The sequence below is a fragment of the Vigna unguiculata genome, chromosome 7 (genome assembly GCF_004118075.2).
Source record: "Vigna unguiculata cultivar IT97K-499-35 chromosome 7, ASM411807v1, whole genome shotgun sequence".
Lineage (NCBI taxonomy): Eukaryota > Viridiplantae > Streptophyta > Magnoliopsida > Fabales > Fabaceae > Vigna > Vigna unguiculata.
Window position 1 is genome coordinate 28,146,887 of NC_040285.1, and position 21,234 is coordinate 28,168,120.

The 21,234-nt window shown below is 34.0% G+C and overlaps 4 protein-coding genes across 4 annotated transcripts; 2 read left to right on the forward strand and 2 right to left on the reverse strand.

Moving 5' to 3' along the window:
• Positions 1 to 1,470: 1,470 nt before the first annotated feature.
• Positions 1,471 to 5,014, forward strand: LOC114189939 (ribosomal lysine N-methyltransferase 3). The gene is made up of 5 exons (XM_028078669.1): positions 1,471 to 1,560; positions 1,776 to 2,148; positions 2,743 to 2,939; positions 3,666 to 3,939; positions 4,137 to 5,014. The coding sequence occupies exons 1-5, from the start codon at positions 1,550 to 1,552 to the stop codon at positions 4,815 to 4,817; spliced, it is 1,536 nt and encodes a 511-aa protein (XP_027934470.1). The 5' UTR covers positions 1,471 to 1,549; the 3' UTR covers positions 4,818 to 5,014.
• Positions 5,015 to 7,250: 2,236 nt separating this feature from the next.
• LOC114192554 (zinc-finger homeodomain protein 2-like) lies at positions 7,251 to 8,219 on the forward strand. The gene has a single exon (XM_028082307.1). The coding sequence runs from the start codon at positions 7,374 to 7,376 to the stop codon at positions 7,968 to 7,970; it is 597 nt and encodes a 198-aa protein (XP_027938108.1). The 5' UTR covers positions 7,251 to 7,373; the 3' UTR covers positions 7,971 to 8,219.
• A 2,157-nt stretch (positions 8,220 to 10,376) lies between these two features.
• LOC114190073 (peroxidase 47-like) lies at positions 10,377 to 12,346 on the reverse strand. The gene is made up of 4 exons (XM_028078838.1): positions 12,013 to 12,346; positions 11,445 to 11,633; positions 11,174 to 11,336; positions 10,377 to 10,984 (listed from the first exon to the last, which is right to left on the reverse strand). Exons 1-4 carry the CDS (start codon positions 12,259 to 12,261, stop codon positions 10,605 to 10,607), a joined length of 981 nt encoding a protein of 326 aa, XP_027934639.1. The 5' UTR covers positions 12,262 to 12,346; the 3' UTR covers positions 10,377 to 10,604.
• Positions 12,347 to 15,461: 3,115 nt separating this feature from the next.
• On the reverse strand, positions 15,462 to 20,648 carry LOC114190628 (PHD finger protein At1g33420-like). The gene is made up of 5 exons (XM_028079588.1): positions 19,934 to 20,648; positions 18,934 to 19,060; positions 18,070 to 18,285; positions 16,991 to 17,611; positions 15,462 to 16,552 (listed from the first exon to the last, which is right to left on the reverse strand). The coding sequence occupies exons 1-5, from the start codon at positions 20,268 to 20,270 to the stop codon at positions 15,715 to 15,717; spliced, it is 2,139 nt and encodes a 712-aa protein (XP_027935389.1). The 5' UTR covers positions 20,271 to 20,648; the 3' UTR covers positions 15,462 to 15,714.
• Positions 20,649 to 21,234: the final 586 nt, after the last annotated feature.

Consider the following 21,234-nt stretch of genomic DNA (forward strand, 5'->3'; position numbering starts at 1 on the left):
CACTCCTTCAAGTTAGTAATGTTTTGATATGATATGTGAGGAATGGTTAAACTTATAAAACTCACTTATATGTAGACATTGAACTTACTTTGTATTACCTAGTTATTAATCTTGACTTCATTACCTCGAATGTTCCATTTAAGGATGTCAACAAAATTCGTACCTGCGGTATCCACAAATAAAACCTATAACGGGTAGGAAAATAAATATTGTAAATGGATACCCGTGAGCAATGAGTACGAATATTTTTAACACCCTCATGTTAACGGAGCAGGTACGGGTATCATAGTATCTGTACCGTGGATATTTGTACCCGCTATACTTTAATTTAAATTAAAAAATAAAAAAATAATTAAAATATTAACATATTAACATATTTATTTTTGAATTAGTTATTTTTTTATCAATTGGTTTTAAAAAAATCATTTTTTTGTAAAATGTCATTCAACACTATTTAAATGGGTTATTTGGACTTTGTTTAGAATTGATGAAGGTTATGTATTATATTTTATTTAAATTTACGATTAAAATATGTTGTTAAATATTTACTTTTATTTTTTTATTAATACCCGTGAATATTCGTAGATACTAAAAAAATATGCGGGTACTTACATAACGGATATGAATACGGGTACGAGACGAATATTAGGGTACGAGAAAGCTACTATCCATACCCTATCCACCCTGTTGACATCCCTAATTCCATTATATGTTCGTACTCTATTTAGATATGCAAATCAACGCTTGTACGTTTGTATGTTGCCTACCTATATTGGACGGAGACACATATGTTCCTATAGTGGACCGAGATATACACGGTTTCTTCGTGGAAATGCTTAACTGAGTCAAGCTACATTTGATCCTCCCATATAATTGTGGGTCAAGATATAACCGGTCCTTCTTACACCAATTACTTGTTTTCTTTATGGATGGTTCAAAATGTTCTCATCCCCTTGTAACTATAATAAATAATAATAATAATTATTATTATTATGATGATGAATTGTTAGTTATTCCATTAAAATAATTAACATTATTAGTATTGTGATTGTTGCGATGATTAAAACAATCATGATTATAATAATAATAATAATAAATATTATTATTATTAATATTATTATTGATAATTAAAAGAATATTTAAAGAATAAAATTTTCAAAACATGACATACTTTAAGAAATAAGCTTTCCACAAAATTTAACGTTTTATTTCCTCTCTTTTTTTCTTCCTATCAAAGACCGTGATGAAGAGTGAAGGTGTAAGAAAAAAGAAGACACAGTGATGACAATGGCTGTAGAAGCTACTACAACAATAGTATGATGCACTAAGAAAGGGTATTCTAATCTTTTTATTTTTTTCTTTATTTATAGTATGAAATGCATGTAGTAATACTAAAGGTGCAAGAAGCAAAAGGCTTGGAATTATTCAACACCAAAAGCCCAAACCCAGAAAGTCTGAACTGCACTGCATCTGCCACTAGTGGTGGCAGCTCGTAACTCTAAAACCCTTGCCACGTCTTCACCCAACGGACATTTCTGTTCCTCCTCCTATGGCTTCCAGGTACGCCTAATTTCTTATTTCTCTGTCATTTTCATTGAAAATCGAACGAAAATCTCCAATGGTTATAGCAAAAAGCCGAGCTTTGACACACTCACGCAATAAAGTCATAATCTTTCTGTCATTGCTGCTGAACAATGATTTACCCATTTGCCATTAAACACAGAAAGTGTTTCTGTCCGTGAAGAACTCATTCTTGTTACTATCTGTCTACACAGGCGTTTGAGGACATTCAAGCGGTGGATGAAATCGAAGGGTTTCCAGTGGAGCGATACATTGGAGTTTGTGGATACACCTGACGAGGGAATAGCGATGAGAGCTTTGTGCCAGTTGGAGGAAGGTGATGTTGTGGCCAAAATGCCAAAAGAAGCTTGCCTCACCACCAAGACTAGTGGGGCATGTGAGATCATTGAAGAGGCTGGTTTGGATGGTCATTTGGGGCTAGCATTTGCCATCATGTATGAGAGAAGCTTGGGTGAGGACTCACCTTGGTATGGATACCTTCAACTCTTGCCTTACCAAGAATGCGTGCCAATTGTTTGGACCCTCAATGAAGTAAACGAGCTTTTGTGTGGTACTGAGCTTCACCAGGTATACCAAGTATTGTTGAGCTTAATAATCAAGAAGGACGGATTAACATTGACCATTTAGAGCCATGCTATACATGGTAGTAAATTTTTATCGTTAATTCGAATGTGTGAAGATGAAGATAGGATGCTTTTGTGTCTTGGTTGAAGTTTTGTTATTAGATTGCCTTTCATGTATGGTTAATTTAATTGAGCTCCTTATGAATGGCTTGTTATTTTCTTTTGATTTATGCATTACAAAATCTCATTGGAATTTTCATATTCTGAACTATGTCATGGCAGGGGTTGATTAAAAGCTGTCTTATAGTATTTTTCACAATTATATCCAATGAAAGGGAGTTTAAACGTTAAAGATGAGAAAAAGATAGAATTAGTTAGTTTATATGCTGATCGCCTGGTGAGCTCTGTACTAAAGAGGAAAATAAACTGAGAATATCTGAGAAGTTGTGATTGGCACAACATTGAAAACTTATAAGATAATTTATGGCCGTTCCTTTCAGCCTTTGCATTGGCATCATACCAGTGATTTGAATCTTGGAATATAACACTATGTGCTTTACCATATGAAAACTTTCTGATCTCTTACAATTTTAGGCAGACAGTGCAAGAAGACAAGGCTCTGATTTACGAGGACTGGAAAGAGAATATTCTCCCCCTATTGGATTTAGCACCTTTAAAGCTAAACCCGAAATTCTTTGACCTAGAACAATACTTTGCTGCGAAAAGTCTTATATCGTCACGATCCTTTGAGATTGATGATTACCATGGTTTTGGCATGGTTCCTTTGGCAGATCTGTAAGTAAAGCCTATGGCCATTAACATGGTTTTCTTTTGTAGTCTTAGTGTACACCTTTATTTTCCATTCATTACATTTTAACTTCGCTGTAACTCAAATTTGTGACTGGTTTTAAGACAAGAGCGATAATTTCTAGATCTAGCTTTAAGGCTTTTGAAATTCAGCAAATGCTGATAAATTTATTCTGTCAAGAAAATTGTGCCTTCTTGTATTTGTATACTATTTCAAGAACTGCAGTAGTGCATCAGAATCTGGTGATGCTTTACTTTTTAATTTAAGTAAATTGTTGTAGCAAATTTTCCATAGAGATTGACCGTGTGTGTAATATGCACAAATTTTCTTTTGAGCTAGAAAACACAAATACAACATATGATATGAAGCAAGAAAATAGCTAACAGACAGGACTATAATACAATACATGCTTTTAGCACAGTAAAAATTTAATTCGAAATATGGAATTGTTGTATTTGTAAACGAATCATTGTATTCACATAAAACTTTTGTTATTGTTGTTGTTCCCATCCAATTATTATGATATTCCCATTGGCTCTGCTTTAAAGGTTTAAAAATAAAAGTAAAACAATATAAAAATGTAACTCTAAAATGTTCAAAAACTACATGACACAACAGTTATTTTGAAGAGTCCGTGCTTTCCTGTTTATGTATAAGATCTAGATCTGAAGATTTTCCCATTCTAATAATGTGTATACTGTCTTCTGCACTAGATTCAATCATAAAACAGGTGCAGAAGATGTGCATTTCACTGCTATGTCCTCTAATTATGAATCAGGTAGTGATGTTGATGGTAGTAATAATGATGAGGGCATTGTTAAGGAAGAAGAAGCATTGGCTCAAAATTCCTCTACGGATATGATTGCATCAATTGATCCTAATGTTGGAAACAGCATTGATAGTGATTTGGAGAGTTCTTCAGTTAGCGAGGATGATACTTCTATGTTGGAGATGATTATGATAAAAGATGTCAGTAGTGGAACTGAGGTGAGAATTTTCCTTTCAGTTGTATGATTTTTCTTCCTTGAGTTCGTAATACATGCTTATCTATAGTACATAGTTTTGGAAATATGCTTTACACTTCGAATTGAAACGTTCAATGTGCTATGCTACTCTTGATGCAACCTCTTATTATTCCCTTGAAGTTACTCTAATACTCAAGAGTTCCTCTTGCCTAATAACAGGTATTTAATACTTATGGGCTATTGGGTAATGCTGCTTTGCTTCATAGATATGGATTTACCGAGCAAGACAATTCCTATGATATTGTAAACATAGACATGGAGCTGGTACTTCAATGGTGCTCTTCAGCTTTTTCTGACCGCCACAGTAGAGCAAGAGTTTCCCTTTGGAGAAGGTTAGGCTATTCCGCGTGTGGCAGCCAAGACTCTGAATATTTTGAGATCTCATTTGACGGAGAACCACAAATTGAACTCCTCATTTTACTACACATCATGTTATTGCTAGATGATGCTTACCAAAAGTTAGACCTATCGGTATCAGTTGCTGGGAATTGTCCTGAATCAAATGGTGGAACTACCCATCTGAATGGTAATATCTTCCCCAACGAAGCATTTAACATGAGCAAGAAATCCTTGCTGCCTAAAAGGGTTTGTGATGCTTTGTTGTCGCTTGCTGACATGAGGGAGAGTCTCTATGGTTTGAACTCACTGGAAGATGATATTGAAGCATTGGAAAGGTGTAGTTTAGCTAGAGAGAGGAAGCTGTATCATTCTTTGGTGTTGCGCATCAATGAAAGGAAGATTCTTCAAAAGCTCAGAAATTATGCTTCACAGCCATTTGAAATCAATGAGCATAGTTCACCTAGGAAGAAATTGAAAAGAACAACAAAGAAAACGGGGTGATTTTTTTGGCACTCACTTTATTTTATATTTTCATGAGATGCTATAACTTATATTTTGGTGCACCCAGTCATTGGCATATGCAAAAGTAGCATAGAAGCCTCTCATTTGTCTCATTGGATTTTTGTCAGCAATAAAAGTAATGTATCATTTTTCTTTTTCATTAATTATTCAGTGTACCATTTGTTGTGTTTCCGTAATTTATGCCATTATCTCTCATATTCCTTGCATTCTTATTTTATATTTTCCTCTTGTAGATCGAGTAAATCCTTGTATTTGAGATAACTAAAGGAGGTAATATATGAAGAGTTTGCATAACGTTATAATTTATTATAACTGTAGTATAGTTTAAATGAATGGTAAAAGTTTCTAGATAGCTGAGATTGTTTGCACCACTTGTCGCATAGCCTTTATTAATTTGGTTCTTGTAATTATTCTTCTGTGTGATTCATAGTTGGTAACTTGGTATTAAGTGGAGATCTAGACTCTATTAGACTTCTGAGAATTGTGGTTTTCTGCGAGACTTTTATTTGTTTCATGATTTTCAGTTGCTGCTGTAGCGTGTAGACTATATAAAATTCAAATGAGTGCTAAAAATTTAAGTAATGCACAAAAAAAAAAGTTTTTTCTCGAAAGTTCATAAACTAAAACAAATGGTCTTTATTTAACGTTATAAAACCTTAGAAGGCAAACAAGCAATCCAAGGTGAATATTGAAATATGAAATCTAGAACCATCTTCGATGGTAGAACTCTTTTTATGTTTTTAATACACTTTTTACAAGTTCACTAGTGTTATATGTAATTTAATAACTATTAGTATTAGTATACTAAAATTTGTTCTGAATTCTTATATGATTTTCAATGAGTTTCACAATATATTATCATACTTTTAAATTTGTCTATTTTGTCTCTTATTTTTTGGACAAAAACTATAAATCAAGTAGTGATAACCTGTGAAATCCAACCCATTTTACTACCCTTATCTTTAGTACAGTTGCAAGCAAAACTTACACTTCCAAATCCTTCTCCTGTTCCAATTTCTCATTTTCATTATTCTTCATCATAGTTTACTTTTTGGTTGGTCAAAATTTACATCCTCTGATATAACTGCTGGTATACAATTAACTCAGAATAATCTCACATTATTGATGAATTTTTCACGAACATAGGCTATGATTATTGGATGTAGAGGCTGTATGGAGAGGACTTATTATGAGCAGCCTATAATTGTCACTTGTGCTTAGGGCCTAATCATTGGGGTAGCTTCTTGTTGTTTGGCACAGTCATTGTTCAATTGTTGTACAAAAGCTGTACAATGACAGTAAATATATTCTCAACTTATTACAACTATTAATTATTATTCACTTCTCAAATCATAGGTATAGACTTCAATGATGTACTTTTATGCTTATTTAATTTTTAGAGAGAATTAACCTCACGATTTCTTTCCTCCTCACCTCTTTCTTCAACTTTATATTCTTAATTTGTTCGCTTTACAGTGTTAATACAGATATCATGATTAGTAGCAAAAAATGAACAATATTAACTTCAAATTTTAATTATATATATACAAGGTATGATAAATGAATAGTGACACATCATCACCATAAAAATATGTAAGTTTCATGTTCATTTACCACGTCAATAATCTAGCTTCTGTTAAGTATAAATGACATGCAATCAAAGTAATACAGTTCTGTAAAAAAAAAATTCAAGTCCTGTTCCTTTTACAAAACAGGACTAATCTTTATGAGATACATAAATAGAGAAAGGAAATATGAGACTAATATTTGCATATTGACAAATCAAGACTTTCTATTAAGCTTGCCTAATTCCTTGCAATTGAAAAGGATATCTACATTTTTATGGTAACTTATATGGAAGATAGGTATGCAAATGGTGAGTGGGGACAACCAACCACAGTCCAAATCTAGGACAGTTCAACCCTGTTTTGAGTAATGCAATTATTGCAGCTTGCAAAGCAATGGACAGTCTTTTCTTCTAAGTGGACAGTTCTCCACAAATACTAATCTCTTTCGGCTTCCTGTTTAACTTTTCTTCTTTTCTTATCTTTCTTTGCCAATCCTTTCACTAATTTAATCTTTTTAAAGGACAACATTCTAATAGCGTAAGCTTGATGTCTAACAGTGTATGCAAAGCAAAGCAATGGCATGCACCCAACTTTTCAACTGTCTCTACATACTCTCTAGTCTAAAACACATTTATGCTTTCTTTATTTCATTGTAATTAAGTTCTTAGGTCTCTCTCACACGCTCAACACATACATAGAGACAAATCTGAACCATAAACTTTAATTTTCTAGCGATAAAGTGAACAATAAAATAGTGTATCAAATACTTTTTGATTCTCTCTCACACCCTCAAAGTTATATATATTTGTTGCTTCACTTGCAAAATTCACAATCAAGACCTCGTGTACTTTTTTCCATCAACTCCAACTTCCTTATAAATACTTTGCAGCAACCAGTTACAGCTCTCATCAGATAAAATTGCCCTTTTTGATTCTTTAATCAACACCAGTTGTAGAAGCTTCAACAAATGGAGTCAAACAATTTGCATAGTGATCAAAGGGCAGATAAAAAGAAAATAAGATACACGGAATGTCTGAAGAACCATGCAGCTGCAATTGGTGGCAATGCAACTGATGGGTGTGGCGAGTTCATTGCTGATGGAGAAGAAGGAACGCTTGAGGCTCTCAGATGCTCGGCTTGTAACTGCCACAGAAACTTCCACAGAAAAGAGATAGAGTCTTCTGATTCCTATTCCAATCCTCTGATGATTGTTCCTGACACTACTCAGATAGTGCCCATTTTGGCTCAGTTATCTCCTCACAAAAGTGGTTCAATTAGTCCTTCTGATGTGTCTGATGAGAAGGACTGTGAAGACGGGGTGACAAAGGAGGAGGGAAATAATGCAACTGAAAAGGTGAAGAAGAGGTTTAGAACCAAGTTCACACAAGAACAAAAGGAGAAGATGTTCGTTTTTGCAGAAAGAGCAGGGTGGAGAATACAGAAGCTAGATGAATCTGTGGTGCAGAAGTTTTGCCAAGAGATTGGAATCAAAAGAAGAGTCCTCAAAGTGTGGATTCACAATAACAAGAACACTTTTGCCAAGAGAAATCCCTCCACTAGCTAGCTTTGCATGATGCAACATCTTTGCTTTGTCTTATTGCCATTTGTTTTAAGATTTTTTTCCCCAGTGTTTTGCTATACACTTCTCCCCTTTTTTTCTGTGTTTTCGAAGAGGAAATGCAGCATCTGAATATTAATTCTAGAGTCATGTGTCGTTGATCTCTCTGTTTAATTTGAGAGCAAGATGGTTTAGAGTGTTTCAAACACCAATCTACACATTTAGTTCATTGATACCAATTGGTAAGAAAAAATCATTTGCCGTTCTTCGTTCTTTGATGCCATGCAGAGGATCTTACAAAAGATGTAATAAATATGCAACAACGGTGACAGAATACAGAAACCATATATTGTCAAGAAAATGTGTACATAACAGAAAACAATAAATGTGAGAATAATGTTCAAAATTTGGATTTGATTAACCGATTAAATTTGATGGATGAATTCATGAAGTGCACTTAGGCATTTCCATTTATCTACCTCTTTCTGCTACGTATAGTTGCATTAAAACTACAGATTCAGACCACTGTCATTTTCTATACTTATCAGTCAATCAGACAAACGTTATTAAATGTATATGGTTAGCTTTGTTATATAAGTAATAGATAAATATAAGCGTGTATGTATAATTTTCTTTAACTTTATTATAAATTTGATCCACAATTGATTAATAGTATCACAGGATTATTAATCTTCACACGTAGTTAAGTAAATGGATAAATATGATTTGTTTGGCTTCATAAGTGGCTGATTGGAAATGAAACTATATATAAATATTGATATAGTTAATAGTTTCAGGATATTATTGAATGTTCAATAATAATTGATTTTACTTGACAAGTAATTAAAGGTACTTTAAAGTTATTAAAATGTTTAATAATAATTAACTTTATCTCACAAGTAATTAATACTGACCACATATTATTAATCATATTCATTCAATATTAAGTATATATGAAATATTCTTGTAATTATGTGACAATTACAACCTTTGCATAGACAAAATGCTTATCCTTAGAATAAATGATTTTTAAAGATAGATTTTTTTTTTTGCTTATTTATTTATGAAACTACGCATGCATAAGGTCTTATAATACTTGAGATTTTTGTGACACTTGTTTGACTAATAGTTGAAGACGTGATGAAAAGAATTGGTGAGTGGAATTGATAAAAATATTTTGAAGTCGGGCGCATGCGCAGAAAGAAAATAACTTTCGTAACATATAGTTAAGCTTAAAGCTTAGGATATCAAGGGATTAAAATACAATTAGATAGATTCTAGTTATGATGATCATACATAGGCATTAATTGATGTTCCTTGATCCTTGTGTGGTGTAGGAAATAACACCAATTCATAACTATGAGATTCATTAGTAATGTTAGCAAAATGTGTTGACATGTATAGTTTTTTTAATTCTTTTATGTAGTGGCTGGAAGGTTTGGTTGGCAGCAGAATTTGATTTTTTTCCTTTATTTTTGGTATAACATTATATATGATTAATGGCAAGACCAATTAGGATATTATTATTGGGATATTAGACTATCCCAATGAGAAAAGAATGACTATGCAAAATTTCCTCTTTTTTTGCATTCTCTCAGCTGAAGACTATCCCAATGGGACTTTTCTTCTCACAATTATGTTTTCACTCATAAATTTAAACCTAGTTCAAATGAGACATATACTTGTTTGTTTAGAGAAATTATTAATTAATTAATATCTCAAAACTTACCCTAAAGAAAATTACAATAAATTTGTTTTCACATCAACTAATAACATAGATTATCAACTTGATGCTTAGAAAAAATTTGTAAACTATGATAAGTTGGGCCAAAATGTATGTAAGAAATATTTGGAGACAATTTACAAATCGAAAAACAAAAAGTAGAAGTCAAAAGTAATTTTATTTTCATTAAAGATATTCTTATTTATAAATTTTTATTTTGACTTGATTTCTTACATGACTTGACTTAATCTTATTACTCTACCAATTTATGTGTTAAACTTTACTCCCCTTTTTCTCGGTGTCACGGGTTGAGAAGTTGTATTATTTTCATGGATTTATTTCAATTCAGCTTGTTATATTTTGAGATTTTGTAGTCCAACACGAGGATAAAAACCAGAAAATGTTGATTGTTCTTTGGAAATAACTAGTTATAATCATATGGTTAAACTCTTAATTAAAAGGTTTTTGTGAAAATCCTATTATGAAAAGTTTTTACAAAACATATTTCATATGTTTTGAGAATCACGTTCTAGAAATTTGTTTCAGAAATTCTGTTCGAAAAATTTGGTTCCAGAAAGCTTCCAGTAGTCACTTTTTCGGAAGGCAAAACGGTTATTTCAAAAGTATGAGGAGTGCACGTAGAACTTTTGGGGGTGCAGGAAGTAAAAGCCCAACCTCTAAGTCCAAAATGTTCCAAAGGCGGCCGAAAGATCCATACATATTTATTAGTGGTAATTAATGTAACAAGTCATCTAAGTGAAGCATTTTTCACAGGATTACAGCCATAAATACGAATACAATACATCCAAGGGATACCAAATAGAACTACCTAATCACCCATATGCATATCATGTAGTTTTAACTAGTGGCAAGGATTGAGGTTGTCTTAAACCTAAAACAATCAGAAACCTCATTATTCAGTTTATTTTGCGACAATTTTGTCGTACTTCACCATTGTAACTGTCTTTGACATCAAGCAGACCCATCTTCACCATTGCTTGCTGGAAATCGAAAAAGAACATGGCTTGGTTGAATGCATAAGCGTTCACAAAGTTCCTGGTTTTGGGGCTAGTGTACAGTGTCTGGTCTGATGTAAGAACCCCGTTTCTCCTCAACAAAGCGTTGAAGTAAACGTTGTCAAAATCTTTACTCGTCGCATCGAACGGTTGCTTTGCGTTGTCCCCAGAACTGCATGTTCTCGCAAGTGTCTTCGCAAATTCTGTGTCCAAAGTTGGATCCACTTGGCTCAACCGGTTCTTGAAAGTACCACAACTTGCCACTCCCAGTGTATGAGCCCCTGAATACGCATACAATATTCCAATACTCAACATTTTTCTACTCTCTAGTGAGTTAATGAAGAGCTTGTAACTTGAGTTTATGTAATTTTCATATGCATCTTGATGTTTTCAAGTGTTGTAGATAAACAAGGTTCTGAGTTTATGTTTAGCATGATTCAACATGATTAAGAAGAAGATAATGTGCCTACCAGAGAGAGCCACCATCTCTTGTGCAGAAAAACCACGTTGACCAAATGACCTAATGAGCTCAGAGGCATTGAAAGTAGGGAATGGTAAATTGATAGTATCTTCAAATTTGGATCTTCTTCCATCTTTTCTTCCTTTAGGTATGTCATATACTGGTCCTCCTGCCTGTAATAATTTCACAATCAATAGATAAACGACGTAAATAACTATTTCATTGCATAGGAAAAGAAAAGGAAATGAGTAATATTGTATTATTTGACTTGAATATCTTACAAAGAAAACTGCATCTCTAGCAGCCATGGCGAGAATATCAGCGCATGAAACCACACCAGGGCATTGAATTTCAAGCTCTTCTTTGATAGCATCTATGACTTCGAAGCCTCGCAGGCTCAAATTTCCTGGAGAATCCTTTTCTGCTGTATTATCCTTAGTGGAGTCAATCAAAACCGAGCCATCACATCCCTATACGAAAACAAACAATTTTGATGTGTCAGTGGATTACTATATAACATTATGTGGACGCAACTGTTAAAGCAAATTTGTCCTTTGTCGAGACACATGCACCACACTACATCTTCCACAGTGGTGAACATTTTAGCGACAAGAAATAGTTGGGTAACCACTTTCTTGTTTTTGACCATTCCCAGTAATAAAAATCGGAGTGCAAGTAGAATGATTATTGTTTATTTTAGAGTACTTTGATATTATGTTAGAAGTGAATTTTAAACCTAACTCAATTCTATAAACTCGATTTGTAAGATACTCACTTATATATATTATAAAATTGTCTTATTTTTAGTGGATATGGTATTTTCAACAAACTTAGAGAGGGAAGAAAAACCTGAATGAAGCAGTCATGAAAGTGCATTCTGATAAGAGCAGCTGCGAGAGTGGGATCTTGCAGCAAAGCTCTGTTGACAGTGTTCTTAACAACAGGTTCAACGAAAGGACAAGTCATCAAGTAGTAGTTCATGTTCAAGCCATCTGCACCGTATCTCAAGCCATATGCAAACACTTCAATTAGCAAAAGCACTGTAACAAAGTTTGCCATGATCACCTTTGAAGGCCTCACACATGATTTATACAACATCTTCACAAAACACAGACACACTTATATATACTGTGTTTGTATAGCGAGAGGAGTGAGTGAGGTTGATCTGCAATGTACTAGACCCAAAAATTAAGAACCTTATATAGTGGGGGATAGTTGGCAACTGCATAGTGGGGGGTACGGCACTAGTGTAGTGTGTGTGTATACACATATTATATATACTTTATTATACTTGTATAATGAAAATGATTGAAAAGAAGTGTTGGCCAAAACTTACAAAAAGATAATCTAAAACAAAATAGAAAGTTGAAGATAGTGGTGTGTGCACTTTATTATTTAGACCTGCACCATGTTTTTAATTTCTCAAATCCTACCTAATCATCTAAGTCAATGTAAATGTTGCGGATTAATATTTAATAAAAATATATTGCATGTGAATGTTGATTGCATGTAATTAAGCTGACACGTTAGGAGTTTCACATAGGTGACTGACGAATGCAAGAGCCACTCGTGTGGTTGCAACAATTAATTCATGAAAAAAAAAATGAATTTTTAACTACTAAATTTTGACAACTTTCTCTTATAATTTTAAGTGGTATCTTTTAAGTGATTTTTCATTTTTTCTATTTTTTCATTTTTAATATTTCAAAATCACTTAAAAAATTACACATATTATAAAAAAAATATTGTCAAAATTTAGTAGTCAATATATATTCTCCTTAATGAAAACCTTTGAAAGACTTCCAAACTAAATCCGCATTAGATAAAGTAGAAAAATGGTAGAAAAGACTCTTAACCAAAATTGAGATTATACTTATGACTACATTGCTAGGAGCACCGAGAATATGAATGAATAGAGTATTGCAAGTCAACTTTATCTTAGAAAGGTGGAATCTATAATTGAGTAAGACATCAGATAATAATTAAAGTTTTGGTACCACTTCAATCATAAATTAGTTAGATAGCATAATTAATTTTCCGATGATTACAAGATTACTTACTAAAAGACTATTAACACGCGAATGTCAATTTCATAATAAATTTATAGTAATAAAATAAAAACCCATTTCCTTAATTTGTATATACTAGAAAAGTTTTCTAGTTGACGAGGAATAAATAACTATTCTTAATTCTTATGGTATTGTTGTGTTAGGTAGAGTTTTATGTATTACATTTCATAAACAATAAATCTCAATTTGATAGGAAAAAAGTTTTTGACACCATTTGAAGATCAATCGACAATTCTTATAAAGATATAATAATTTTAATAAAAATTAATTTTTATATTTTTAGAAAGAAGAGAAAATGAATAATAATAAAATTTGGTATCAAATAAAAGTAAAAAAAGTGTGATGTCAAAATATCAATATTCTTTATCAAATTATATGTTTATATGACACATTGACAATTTTTGCTTCTCTTTAGTATTTATATTTATTGTTTATGTTTTATGGTAGAATGTCTAACTATCAATTTTAAGTTTTAAATCATATAAACTTTAGTTTACTATATAAAATAAAATATTTCACTTCTCTTTTCTCTTTTCTCTCTTAGACTCATTTTATTTAAAGAACTTTCTTTTGGTTAAGTAATTTTTCATTCTCTCCATAGTTCAATTCCTTCGATATTAACCCAATTATTTTTCCTCTCAACATTTGCTAAGAAAAAAAAAATGTTCTAATTGTCGAGATAAGAAAAGTCTCTTAAAAAATATACTAAGTGTTTACTTATCATAAAAAATATAAAAAAACACATTATTTTGTCAACAGAGAAACCTTAATAACTTCCTTTTCTAGTGTTAGAGAAATAGAGAAAAAAATTAGGAAAAGAAAAATATTTTTTCCTTCAACACTCCTCTAATAGTTGTTTATACTATTTTCAAGTATTTATTCCTTAAAGTTATAAAAATGACTATTTATATTTTTTTTGAAACAATTATATTATTGTCTATTGTCAAATCTTAAACCTAAAACATAAAACCTTATTAATTTAATAAATTGAAGCAATGCATCTTTACATATGGCCATATACGTTGAACTTGTGGAAATTAATTCGAAACTTTATGCTTTACGTTGTTCAAACTCATGTATTGTGATCTGATTAGTTGTCCACAATATGATAACTTAATATTTAACGTAAGTCAAAAACTAAAGCTTACTAAGTGGGGTCGTTAACAAAGTTGATGCAGCTGGTTGCCATTTAGATGTAAGAGAGAACAAATTACAAAATGTGATGAGTGCTGCAATGTTTGTGCTAAAGTGGGACGAAACTTGTTGCTAATGAAATGGAATCCAAGCTAGAAGGTGAAGCACCAAATTTTTTACACCTTTTATTGATTTTGCGAGTGCTGTAGACACGTTTGTTATGATAGTGGTGGTGCCTACTTTACAACCCATTTAATATTCTTATGTGCACATTACCATCTTCAAATTTCAATTATATTGTATTCATTATTTTTATTTCCTTCAAAATAACTGTCAAACAATTTTTATGTTTCTATTAGCACAAAATATATACATTTTGGGATATTTCGACCGATAGTTTATACCCTTTTAACAATTCTGCTAAATTAGAATAAGATTGAAGTGGGAATTTATAGGTATAAGGACCATTTAATTTGTTTTCAAATACAAGGTTGATATATTCATCCTTTTTTACTTTTTTCTTTCTTTTCCAGTTTATCATCTCTCTCTCTCTCTCTCTCTCTCTCTCTCTCTCTCTATATATATATATATATATATATATATATATATATATATATATATATATATATATATGTGTGTGTGTGTGTGTGTTTGTGAGAGAACTGTCTTATATTCAGAGAGTAATGGATAAAAACATTGACCTTATGTATTTAATTCTGGTTTATTAAATTTCTAGATCACAATTTAATGGCCGAATCAATTCATTAGTTTGATTGATACAGCATCCTATTAGACTAAAATAGTGCTCTAACAAAACATGTAATATTTCAGATAAGAGAAAGTTATAGTTTTTACATTACAAATTAGAAATTAAAATAATACTACTTCACTATTATTGAAAGAAAATGACCATTTAATTCAATAATATTCACTAAAATCCTTGATAACAGTATTTCGAGGAGAAAATACAGATAAGTTAACAAAATTTAAAAAATATAGATACTTGTTGTGATAGCCCATTTATCCAACCTTCTTACAGTTACAGCATTATATAGAAAAAAGTGTTGAAATATTTTGAAAAACCATGAAGGTCAGTTAGAAAGGAAGCAAGGAAATTTGAATATTTTTGATTTTACGCCCTCCACATCTTTCGGTCAGTGACTACTATGTACACAAAATAAACAAGCTAAGGTAGAACCTGAAATATGAACAAGACATGCCCTGTCCCTGAACCTATCTCTAAGGCCTATCTGTGTGTTATGTACAGGTTCATTCAGGCCCAGGCAAAAAAAAAAAAAAACATAAAAAGGAGGAGCTTTCCGTACAAATCTGATTAGCACCTAACTAACTAACTAACATCAGATGGCACTGGGAAGGTTTTCCCGAAACAACTAGTGGGAGTGGTAACGTTAGTGACAGTCTCATCTTTGCAGTGGCCACCAGATTTGAGTTTTGATTCAGAGTTTTGGCATTTGAGGCAAACAAAACGTGCTGGAACGGGATCAGAATCATGGATGTCAGAACACCTGGTGTGCCGCCACACTCCGCATATATCGCACGCCAACATTCTCTCCCCATCGTCATCCTTCGCCCCACAGCTGCAATCTACAGTCCACCTCTCAAGTCCCCGTTCCATCCGGAACTTACTTAACCCATTTTTCCCAACGCATCTTCCTCGAACACAAACTACATCTTTCGATCCTAACAAGAGCTTGACCTGGGTGGAATCTTCAACACCGCTATAGCCTACTACCTCATCAACTTGAAATCTTCTGAACATTAGATATACATCTTGAAAAGCAATCGCTGCTTGACTTTTAAGCTCGGCCACTGTGGCATTCATGGGCAGCACAATTAATTCCGTTGGAGCTATGGCTTCTGGATCTTCAGATTCATCTACGATTTCAACCTGACATGAGATGCGTAACTTGTGCAAATCTGACAATGGTAACAACTCAGGACTATAATCTTTTACAAACTGCTTGCAGTCAAAAAGCTTCTGAACTGAGCTCATCGCCAGAGTCCTCGTCCCTGCTTCAACATAGTTTACCATCATCTGTGGATGAAGCAGAGAGTCGTATAAATATCTCAAGCACTGTAGGAGGTTTTCTTCGGATGGATACTTCGAGCCTGAAGAGTTATTGTTCGCTAAAATTCCATAGCAAGCACCAGTGGCAGGCTCAAGTCTAAAGCAAATAAAATACCACAATATTAGAACCGATTCACATAATCATATCACATAAAACCAAAAGATAATCTTTCAAACAATACAAATATATAGCATAAATCCTTTGAAAAGAACATTAATATTTGAAGGCCCAACCTCAATGTTAATGGACTTCATACGCAAACACTTCAGCAATAATCCAGATGAAAAAACCCAAAGAAAAAAGCAAGGGAACGACAAAACATACTTGAAATTATTTTTTTCGTCAAACATCATGCATGATGATATTGCCAATAACAAGTATCAAATTCAGCCTCATGCAATGAAGTAGCCCGTGTTCAAAAAATCCTAAAATAGAAGCATCGTTGCATCTATACCATGACTCGTGTACGAGTCAGTATGTATGAACTTCCTCTAACAAGTTAAACATTCCATATGAATCGGAATGAAGTCTAACCTGAACTCATAAACTCCAGTTTGAGGATTGCATCGGCTATTAACAACCATTCCACCATAGACCATTTTCCCCCCCAGTTCTCCCAGGCAATAATCAAGCAGTTCTGGAGAGCCCACCTTGCAGGCCGCACCCCTAAGAGCACGCCAGTTTACCCACTTAGACTCGGACACTGCACGCAGCACTCTGATCATAGCTTGCTCCACACGTTCAATGTCAGCCTTCTCCCAAGAAATTGACAGTCCAGAAGCATTAAAACGACGCTTCTTGCAGGCTGTGTCATCAACATTTGACACATTCTTGCGAGCATCACCAATCAAACCCATTATGAAACAAAAGAGGTCTCTTATATTTACAAGCTCATGCTCTGATAAAGACTGGAAATATTTTATCATGTCCTGCACACGGGAATGGGGTACCGGCATCTGTCCCTGGGAAAAGGTGGACAAGGGTAGGTTGGATAGGTTTTCAACAGCAGACTTGTATGCTTCATGCGTGAGACAATAGCTACCAGAGCCAAATCTATAACCCCAGTCACCATACCATGGGTGTCCCTTCATAATGGCATGGAGCAAACGATACTCTAGGCCATATTTCTTTGAAACATCCATCACGCTAACTTTTCTGCCCATGACAAAAGTGAGGAAACATAAGAATTCAACCCAATATTCACAAACCACAAATAACCAAAACAACTACTCCCACTGGAAAAGGGTTAAGTTATTTCAAGATACCCAAAAAGAGTTGAGTACTTTAGATGTCTCTCATCTGTAAAACAGGGTACATCCTTATGTGACACGAATTTTAATTCCAGTAACAGTTTATTTTTTAAGAAAAGCTTCTATATCATTCTTCCCCGTCTAACTGCTAACTAGGTGACAAGACTGTCACGAGCGACAAGAGTATTAAATAGAAATTATATAAAAATTAGCTCCAAGATAAATGCTAATTAGGTAATCAGCGTACCATAATCGACACAAGTATACAATAGAAAATACAGAGAGAATTAGCTTCAAGACAGTTGAAGTATATGTTCAAAAAAGAGATCGCAATTAGTAACTACGATAAAAAAGAATCCTAACCTGACTCCAAGAGTGTTGCATAGGCGATCCCAGAAATCCATAATATGACAACCAGAAAGAAATCTAGAGCCCCCTTCTCTGCCATTAACCCGTAGAAGGTGCCCATATCCATTGCCGTGGATTACGCCGTGTAAAAGATGAGTCGTGTTCTCTAATTGGTGGTACACCCAGTCTTCAACATCATCAGTGGTGGTCACGTGATTGCAAGACTTGCATCTGAATATAGAAAGCATTACCCAAAATATAAAATCAAGGACAGCACCGTTGCACTCATCCAAAATAAGGTTCACTTAACAGCTAACATGACTTTGGTGATAAGCTCTTTCAAATAATATCAAGGCAATCCAAACATGCTCTGAGCCTCAAACGAAAATAAACTACCCTCTCCTTCGGCATACTATGAAATTTCATACTAAGGCAATCCAAACATGCTCTGGGCTTCAAACGAAAGGAAACTACCCTCTCCTTCAGCAAAGGTGAAATTTTATACTAACAGATCTACTTCACTGTTGAAAATTGAAATTAACAGAAGGACGCTCAATGACACAAAGCCCCAATAAATTTCAAGCTTTGCCAAACAGGCATTCCATTTCAGCAATCAACCACATTAATATAGAAAAATAACTCGGTAGCAACAATGTTTTCATTTAGAGAACAGCTAATTTTCGAGACTTTGTTTCCCAAATTTGTATCTACAATCAAAGAAACAGTGCGCAAATTAGAGTAAATAGCTAACACAAAATTGACAGAATAAGAACATAAACATATTCAAATTTATTGGGGGTATCGATTACCCTAGACAGCAATTTGAACAGATTAAAAGAAAAACAAAAAACACTGCTTAGGTAGTCATAAGTTACTTACTTGGATTCTGACAAATGAAGGATGTCTCCACAGCACATACACGGCTTGTGGTACCCACCAATAGAGCTTCCATCGGCTTTGATTATAAAATGGTATCGCTTCCCGCACACTGGATGGCCGCTCCAACCTAAATAATAAATCCGTAAGTTTCAACTCAAAGAAATAATAAATAATAGTAATATTTACAGCCGCAAAAAAAAGAAATTGACAAATCCACGCGAATTTCCTCATAAACAATAATAATAAGTATTAATGACTTAATGAATAATATCAATAAAAAAACACTAAACTGGGAAAGATCACGATTATGATCAATGAAAATTATGATTTATTTATGGAAAAAACCAGCAAATCCAGACTAGTATACGTGGCGGACGACTTGAGAGGCACGTCAGTACTAACTACCCAAAGTTGGACCACGACAATAATGATTAAATATAATAAATATATAATATTAAATAGTATGAGCTGTCACGCAACAAAGACAGCAAGCAGTGTCCCCACAAAAGTAAGACCGACGCGTGGCATCTCACACTCCTTCCACCTGTCCGAGTTCTTATGGGCCCCACCTACCACCTAACCCTTTTTTCCAGATCCTCCAATATATCTCTCAGGATTTTATCGTCACCAACTCGACGATACGATAGATAGTCCCCTTCCAGTGATTTACCAGTCATTTTCCTTATCATAATAACTGGATATTATTCTTTGGTATACTCACTTAATCATAGTTATAAACTTCGTCGAATTTATGATTATGTAGGCATGTTAAAGTAGTAATAATAATAACAATAAATAATAAATTAATCATAATAATAATAATAATAAACGTCATATCGCGAAATGAACACGATAATTTCGGTGAATCGTTTCATTTTTAATTTTTTCACAAGTTGAAGATCGGGAACCGGGAACCGAAGAGAAACCTGGAAAAAAAGCGAAGAAACCAAAATGATTCATGCAAGAGCGAACCGGTTGAACTACTGGCGAGTCAACTCACCGAAAACACGGCACTGATCGCAGTAAACGGATCTGGATCTGGCGACGTCTTCTTCCACAACGTCAAGGCACACAACAGGCGAGTCGGGGCCTTCGGTAAGCTCGCCGACGCGAAAGAGTATCTGCCACGTCAGCAGATGAGGGAACAGCGCGTACGGCGGCGGAAGCAGCGCGTGCTTCGTCAGAAAGGAGCGAACGTTGGAGCGAAAGGGCCCGCCGGCGAAGTTCTCCGCCTCGGCGAGGGACGGCGAAGGGAACGTAAGGAAGTCGTAGAAATCGGCGGTGACTCTCTTCTTCGCGGCGCGTTTGAGGCCCTTCCCTCCGCTCACAACCATCATGGAGGCGGAAACAGGCGCGTGGTCCAGCGTAGCAGGCGCGTGGGGAAAGATCTTGAAGGAGAAGGTCGGAAGGCTCTGGATCGGGTGGGAAGGAGAGAAATACGACGCCGGAGTTTGGCGGTTGATAGAGAGAGAAAGAGAGAGAGGAAATGATCGTTTCAGATTAGGGTTTGGTAGTGTGTTTTCTGTTTGGATGGTGAGATTTGATGGTCGTCGTTGGATTAATCTGGATCAGTATTTTTGTATTTATACACCCAACACATTAAATTATTCTTACAGTTTTGGAAAAGGAAAAAGAAAAAAAGATATATTCCTTCTGGGCATTCGCGAGAAAACTGAGTCAGTTTGGGAAAATTTAGAGGAGAGAGAATTTCAGGGATCGGAAATCTTAGCCGTTAAGCGAGTTTACCGCCATCAATGCTCATCCATATTAGACCAAGTTTTTTTTTTTTTCTTAAAAGTTAAACAAAAATGGCGATTTCTTATTTTTAGAATGGTTATCACAACAAAGCTTGCTTCAAAAATGACTGCATTAAAAAAAAAACACGTCTTTTTTTCTAAAAAATAATTTAAAGAACTTTTTATGTTCCTCTTTCTTTTGCTAACTTCTCTTCTTCTTTTTATTTTCTTTTAATTTTTCGTATTTGTGTATGAAAGTGTTGCATGGTTAAATTTATATTTTCATAATTATTGGTATACATTTTAAGTACCGTAATTCATACTGCTTTCATAGCAGTTTCCAATTACGAAATTAGGAAATAAGAAAGATAACATTGAAATGTAGAAGATTTATTTCCGAAAGAATATATATACATTGTGTGTGTAATTGTAAAGAAAAAGAAAATGGAGAATTAAAAGCAATAAAAGTTGTGATTTGGAAATTCAAAACTTCGCAAAGAAAGAACTATGCCGAGGGTTTTTGGGATAAGAAAGGTATTCAATGTAAACGGAAAATTTAAAATAA

Coding starts and splice junctions, on each gene's coding strand:
- LOC114189939 (XM_028078669.1), top strand. Junction 2,940..3,665: donor ATGGTTCCTTTGGCAGATCT/GTAAGTAAAGCC, acceptor CTTCTGCACTAG/ATTCAATCATAAAACAGGTG. Junction 3,940..4,136: donor ATGTCAGTAGTGGAACTGAG/GTGAGAATTTTC, acceptor GCCTAATAACAG/GTATTTAATACTTATGGGCT.
- LOC114192554 (XM_028082307.1), top strand. CDS start 7,374: ATGGAGTCAAACAATTTGCATAGTGATCAAAGGGCAGATAAAAAGAAA.
- LOC114190073 (XM_028078838.1), bottom strand. CDS start 12,261: ATGTTGTATAAATCATGTGTGAGGCCTTCAAAGGTGATCATGGCAAAC. Junction 11,634..12,012: donor TTCATGACTGCTTCATTCAG/GTTTTTCTTCCC, acceptor GTTTTCGTATAG/GGATGTGATGGCTCGGTTTT. Junction 11,337..11,444: donor CTAGAGATGCAGTTTTCTTT/GTAAGATATTCA, acceptor AAATTATTACAG/GCAGGAGGACCAGTATATGA.
- LOC114190628 (XM_028079588.1), bottom strand. CDS start 20,270: ATGATGGTTGTGAGCGGAGGGAAGGGCCTCAAACGCGCCGCGAAGAAG. Junction 19,061..19,933: donor CGATCAGTGCCGTGTTTTCG/GTGAGTTGACTC, acceptor TTTATTATTTAG/GTTGGAGCGGCCATCCAGTG. Junction 16,553..16,990: donor ACTGGAGTTTATGAGTTCAG/GTTAGACTTCAT, acceptor TATTTGCTTTAG/ACTTGAGCCTGCCACTGGTG.